At 43.7% G+C, this 6,870-nt stretch overlaps 1 protein-coding gene across 1 annotated transcript in view; it reads right to left on the reverse strand.

The window, feature by feature from the left end:
- Ppp4r3b (protein phosphatase 4 regulatory subunit 3B) overlaps positions 1-1,677 on the reverse strand; it is a 48,696-nt gene extending 47,019 nt beyond the window's left edge. Inside the window, exon 1 of the mRNA XM_021210259.2 lies at positions 355-1,677. Coding sequence (XP_021065918.1) covers positions 355-496 — 142 coding nt within the window. The 5' untranslated portion in view covers positions 497-1,677. The remainder of the gene's footprint in view (positions 1-354) is intronic.
- Positions 1,678-6,870: the final 5,193 nt, after the last annotated feature.

A 6,870-nucleotide genomic window follows, 5' to 3' on the forward strand; every position in this document is an offset into this window, starting at 1 on the left:
GAAACTTGTTTTTAGGGCAGAGTTTCTCTAACCCTTTTATACTACAATAGGTACAACAGACAGGACTGCACCTAAAGCGGCTCGGGAGTGGGTGTCATCTCATGGGCGATAGTCCATGAAGGGGAAGGAGTCAAATCCATAATAGGGATGGAGGCGGAGAAGTGCGAGTTCACGTCTGACAGAGTAAATCCGGGCCCAGCAGTTTGTTTTTATCGTAAAGGAGGGCAGGCTCCAGACCAATGCGCTGTCCCTAGCGGTGCTAGTGAGAATACAGTACCGGAGCCCAGCGCTCAACCCTCAGGTCGTGCCGCAACCGCTGCACTAGCCCCTATGCCACCGTTCCAGTAACCTTACCGTCCGACTCTGCTCGAACCAGCAGCGACATCCCCTTGAGCTCCTCTACGTAAGTGGAGGAGACGTGCCCGGTGCCTCGGTCGTCCCATTGCCGGTCTTCGTTAAGGGTATAGACCTTCACTCGCCTCCGTGTATCCGACATGGTGGCTACTGGCCCCACCGTTCCAGCCGCCACCTCCTCGCTCACCTCGCCGGTATCTCTCACTCTTGAGAGCCGGTAGCGGCGGCAGCGGCGGTGGTGGCAGCGACTCTGGAGAGGCCCGAGTTTACCATGGCTCCAAAGGTTTAGCCGCGAGAAGGGGTGACCAGAGCCACCGAGAGCCCTCCGCTCGTGGTCTCCGCTACCCCTCTCTTCACCAAGGCGCACAACCACCCTCCCTTCCCTTTGCTCCCCAGAGCTCGCTCGCTCTCCCGCTGCCGCCGCCGCCCGCCGCGGTTACGACTACAGATCCGCCATCTTGTAACCCGACTCGCTGCCTTTCTCTTCCTCTTCCAGCAGGTTCGCACGGGCTGCCCTAGCAGGGGCTACGGCGGCCGACGAGTCCAACGCACAGTACCTTTACCTCCGACCACACTTCCGGAGAGTCAGACCTCGGCGATCTCGCGAGGAGTGCGCCGCCGAGGTGCGCCGGCCTAGGAGGGACTTCCTCCTCTTTCGGCCCCGCCTCCTGACTCGGGAATCTCAGTTGGGCGGGGAAGTCCCGCGAGCTTTTCTACCTGCGCGGGGAGGAAGCGTGTGTACGGGGTTGCCGTAGCGACGGTGTTGCCGAGTTGGTCTTCGGGATTTGTAGGGCTGACGTTGGGCATGTGGCCGGTTGTCAACTCTGGACTTGCTCTCAACGGAACAGAGCCGGGCTGAGAAGTCCGAATGCGTGGACAGGACTAGCGTGAAGCCAAGTGTAGGGACTCGGGCTGTCCGCCCGAAAAGGACCGGGGCGGGGTGGGGGTGTTGGAGTCATTCGTGAGGACGATGGAAGGTCGAGCCCCGTCACCCGCTAGAATCCGTAATAGAATCTGCGAGGCTTCTGCCGGGAAAGTTGCATGGCCACGGTGAGCAGAGGGCGATCTAATGTTCCACAAGCGCGTTGACAGTTCCTGTTTCCCGCCGAAGCGTTCTTCCGTTAGGTAGCACTGACCATTAAAAGGCTAGGAGGGACCGGCGGCAGCGACGAGGCAAGCCCAGGCATGCAGCCTCACAGTCCTCGGGGAGCTCTCGGCCTCATGTGCCGCAAGAACGGTTGCCAGCGTTAAGTTAACGTCGCTCAGAGAGTGACGCTCGCCCGAAGACATCGGCTCCCAGTGTAGTTCAGCCGCCTCTCCGTTCTCTTATATGGTCCCTCAGCTCGGCCAACTCTTGGCTCTAACCTGAAAAGTGAACTCGGGGCAGGTGCACATGTTGATCCCGCGGTGTGTTTCGGGAGTTGTAGTCATCACTATGCTTGTCAAAGTGTGCTTATGATTTGACGAGGTTAGTCGGCAACTCCTGTTTAAAAGGGTGTCTTATGTACATAGTCGCTTGATTAAAAAGGATTTCAAAATTTGAACTATCATTGCTTTCATTGCTTTTCTTTAAATGTCTGAGGGACCAAGAAAATTAGCCTGGTCTGCTGTCATTTGCCTGTAACGACTGGACATGGAAATACTGAGACAGGAGCATCTTTTTGAGGTCCAGGCCAGCCTATGGTATGTAACAGGATTCTGCCTATGATAAAAGGACTTGAATCACTATACATAAGTCCCAGATAATCTGTGATATGGACAAAATGTACTTTGAACCAGGGAAAATATGACTTGTTTTGGGAAGGTCATAGAAAGCTTTCCACAGTGTTTTAGCCCAGTGTTAGAGGACACCCAAGGCTTATGTCTAAGCATCCTTTTCATCGTCCACTCTAAAGGAGAAAAGAACATTGGCCAGAGCACTGGACAGATCCTGGAAGCCCACTCAGCCTTTAGAACAGAAATTTCAGGTGCCCAGAGCATCCTCTGTAGAATGTTTTGACCAGGGTCCATCTAGCTCATCTGTAGTCGGGAAGCATCACTGTGCCATAGCCATACCTTCCCCAAGAGTCTTTTACAGGAAACTACAAGTCCAAAGGTTGTAGCCCAAACGAGCGCCTCAAGTCCTTGATCTTTATAAGTAATACCTTTATATGTAAAAAATTAAAATGGCCAAGACCTTCTGCAATGCAAGGTAAGTCTCCTCAGCTCCTGCTCCCTGCTGTTCAGGTTTTCTCCAGAAAACAGTAACTCTATCACTCCCCACTAGATCCCCTCTCACTCTCACTGTGTGTGAGGTTAGACTGGGGGCAGTTTCTTGGTGTGTGGCCTATATACTTGTACACTTGATTTAATGCTGCTATCATCATCTAAAAATGTTAAATAATTTTTGAACATTGTTTTCTTTCCACTAGGTTTTATGCTGTATTTTGTTTTAGAAATAGTTTAGCATATGCAAATGTGTGTGAATATACTGTAGTTGTCTTTTGATGATTTAAATGACTGTTTCCAGGACTCAAATCCATCCCAATATCTGTATGATGACGTCTCTCATATAAAATGGCATACGTTTTGCTTATAACCTATAATGTCCTACAGAATAATTTGTATCATTTCTGGATTATATTACTGTAATACTTTACTTATATTACAATACAAATGCCACACCTTTTAAAAAAAGATTTTCATTGCATGTGGGTATGTATGTGTGTGGTTACCAGAAGCGTTTGGATGCTCTAGAACTGCAGTTATAGTTGTGAACAGCCAGATGGGTTCTCTGCCAGAACCCTTTAACTGCTGAAACATCTCATTACTGCCATATAGGCTTTGAAAAAAATGAGATTTATTCATTTGGTGAAGGGAGGGGCTGTGCTACAACATAGTGTGGAAGTCAGTCCTGGAAATCAAAGTCAGGTTTGTCAGTCTTGGTGGCCAACACATTTACCCATAGAATCCTTTCTCCTGCCTGACACAGATATTTTTGCAGGAGGAAAAAAATCTGGAACAAAACAAAAAAACAAAACAAAACAAAAAAAACAAAACAACAAAAAACCCTACCCTAAGCCATATGAGTTCGGTAGAATGTGTGTATATAATATGTATGTATGTATGTATGTATGTATGTATGTATGTATATATGCTGTTACTATCTCTGAGAACCTTCTCTGAGAATGTGTGTGTATGTGTGTGTGTATTTATAGAAAGGCTTACAGCCTATGGTCTAGCTAGCCCAACAATGGCTCTGTATGAATGGAAGGTCCAAGAATCTAGTAGTTTAGTCTATGAGGCTGTATGTCTCTATGTCTCTGCTGGTCTTCAGTATATGGCAGAATCCTGAAGAAGTAGGCTTCAGTGAAGGAATGGACTTGCCAGTGAGAACAAGAGTAGGAACAAGCAGGCAAAGAGAGCAAACATTCTTCTTCCATGTCCTTTACATAGGCTGCCAGCAGAAGGTGTGGCCCAAATTAAAGGTGATCTTCTCACTTCAAATGATTTCATTAAGGAAAAAAATCCCTGTGTACCCAGGTTACTGTCTTAGTTGGAATTTTTATTGCTGTGAAGAAACACTATGACCACGACAATTCTTGGGGAAAACATTCTTTGGGGCTGGCTTACAGCTTAGAAGTTCAGTCCATTATCCACATGACAGAAGCCTGGCAGCACACAAGTATACATAGTGCTGGAAAGGAAGCTGAGTGTTCTACATCTTGATTCACAGGCAGCAGGGAGAGAGAATGTGCCACTGGGCCTAGCTTGGGCTTCTGAAACTCCAAAGCCCAACCCCAAGGTCATACCTATTTCAACAAAGTCACAAGTCCTACTATTTTCAAATAGTGCCACTTCCTGTTAGCCTATGGGGGCCATTTTCATTCAAAGCACCATAGGAACCTATCAGATTGCTTAGGTTTTAGATAATTCCAGACAACCAAGAATGACCATCACAGGTTATATACTAAGGCAAGAAAACAAGCAGTAAGATTGGTTTTGCGGAATGGTTTTACTTAGTTTCTGACACAATGTGGTCTCTTTTTGCTGACAATAACCATGTTGCCTGTGCAAAATTTCAGGCACCTGTAAAATATGGAGGAAATAATTAGAGACTGCAATTGAGGTATTTAGGATATTTCAGAGACTAAATTTAGGTCCCAACTGATAGACTTGAGCTTATTTCTTGCAATTTTAAGGGTAGATATAGGATTTGAGGTTCATGGAGCTTTATTTAAAGATATCTGAATGTTCAGCCTAGTCATGGCTATGTAACCAAGGCTCTTGTTGGGAAAATTTGAAGCCTTAAAATGTGGTTGAGAGCCCCTTAGTGATTTTGGGATTGTAGACTTTTGGACCCCCAGATCTTGTAGATGCAGCTCATAAATCCTTATAAAAGCAAGCACTTTCTTTCCTGTTGAAAGTCCTTTATTACTTGCTTATTTTCTCTTCTAGCTCTGAAACCATGGTAACTAGGTTTAAATCTATGGGAACTGCTGGGAAGAGTACACACCAAAGGAACTAAAACCAGCTAGAATGTTGAATTGGGAAGTAGATTACACCTGGTATTAGATTTTAAGTGTCCAGTTAAGAGGCTTCATAGACTTCACTAACTAAAACCAGCTAGAATGTTGAATTGGGAAGTAGATTACACCTGGTATTAGATTTTAAGTGTCCAGTTAAGAGGCTTCATAGACTTCACTGACTTGCACTCTTTGGGAGCAGGTATTTAACCATAAAATAGACTCCAGGCATAGGACAAAGTCATTGCAGGCTTAGCTCTTCAAGGCCTGGAAAGGTTTTGCTGAGAAAAGTGGAAATGAGTTCTCCACATAGCAGCTTGGACTCCTGCAGAAGACGGCTAGTTCCTCTGATGTGCTCACTTGTGAATCCTACTTGTTAAGTGGTTTAGGTGGTCATCTCAAAATGTTTTTGTTTTTCTCTGATAAACCTTTTAATTTCATTACCACCAGAAGTGTTGAATAATAGTGGTGCTTGTTTTGTTCCTGACTTTGACAGCCATGCCTTTAGTGTTATGTTTCTATACTTAAAAGATGTATGTATGTATGTATGTATGTATGTATGTATGTATATATGTATATATATGTCATGTGCATTCAGGATCCTGCTGAGGGCAGAAGAGGTTGTCGGATCCCTTGGAACTGTAGTTTACTGGTGGTTGATATAAACTACCACTGTAAGCCACCATGTAGGTGCTGGGAACACAGTCCTAACTGCTGAGCCATCTCTCCAGCCCATTTCTAAGTTTTGACTGATAGTAGCCAAATTATGGACATGGTTGAATTTTGTAAGTTACTTCTCTGGGAACTGGTGATGTTTTCCCCTCAATATTTTTGTATTTTATATTTTATGATAATTACCTACATATTTTATAATTACCTACATATTTTATGATAATCACCTATTTTATAATCACCTACATATTCTATGATAATTACCTACATATTTTATGATAATTACCTACATATTTTATGCTTTGTGATTTTTAGTATCACTTTCTAGTTTATGAATTCTTGAGAATTATGGTAATTTTATAGGCACAATTTAAAAATATTAGTAGGCAACTGCTAATGTAGTTTTCATGAAACATGGTGTTTTTCAGTACTCCTAGCACATGTAGAATGAAGTTCAGTCTTAATTCTAAACTGCTTTACTGTATACTCTTTATCTTCATCTGCTTATGAAACAACTGATACTCAACAGTCTGCCTCTCTCCTGCCATCATTCCTTAAGGCTCACCTAGTGACCTCTCTATATTAAGAAGCAATTCAAATTCCACTGCTTAGAAAGTTATACTTTTTCTTTTCAGTTAATAGTTTGTTTTCTCTACCCAACTTGCTTTTTTGGTACTACCCAGACAAGGGATAAATATCTGGGTTTAAGAGATTCTTCTGCTTTAGCCTCCTAAGGAGCTTGGGTATTGCAGGTACCTGCCAGTATGATCAACTCTTATCACTATAAAATGACTTTGTGTATGAATGTGCAGACACAATTAAACTGCAGGGATCATTCATTTGGAGATAGGGTCTCTTCACTGGCTTGGAATTTGGCCAAGAGCCCCAAGGTTCCACCTGTCTTCATCTCCCTGATATTGGGATTACAAGAATATATATATATATTTTCCTTCTATTACATGGTCCTAGATCATCAAGACTTGGTGGCAAGTATCTGTATCTGCTGAGCCATCTTATTAGCCCCTACCATGATTTTAAAAAACACCAGAGCCATGATGCATATAAGCAACTCTCAACATTTGGGAGAAAGAGGAAGAAAGATAGCTTCAAGTTAGGTCAGCCTGTTTTACAGTAAACTCCAGGGAAGTTATGGTTACAAGAACCCTTAGTTAGATAGCCTATCAACTTGATTAATAACTATATTAAACATTAAGTTTCCAAAGGAAACAAAGAAAAACATACTGTAGCACTGTGCTCATAAAGGGCTCTTTTTTATTATTATTTATTTACTATTATTTTCTTTATTTACATTTCAAATGCTATCCCGAAAGTTCCCTAT

The sequence above is a fragment of the Mus pahari genome, chromosome 13 (genome assembly GCF_900095145.1).
Source record: "Mus pahari chromosome 13, PAHARI_EIJ_v1.1, whole genome shotgun sequence".
NCBI lineage: Eukaryota > Metazoa > Chordata > Mammalia > Rodentia > Muridae > Mus > Mus pahari.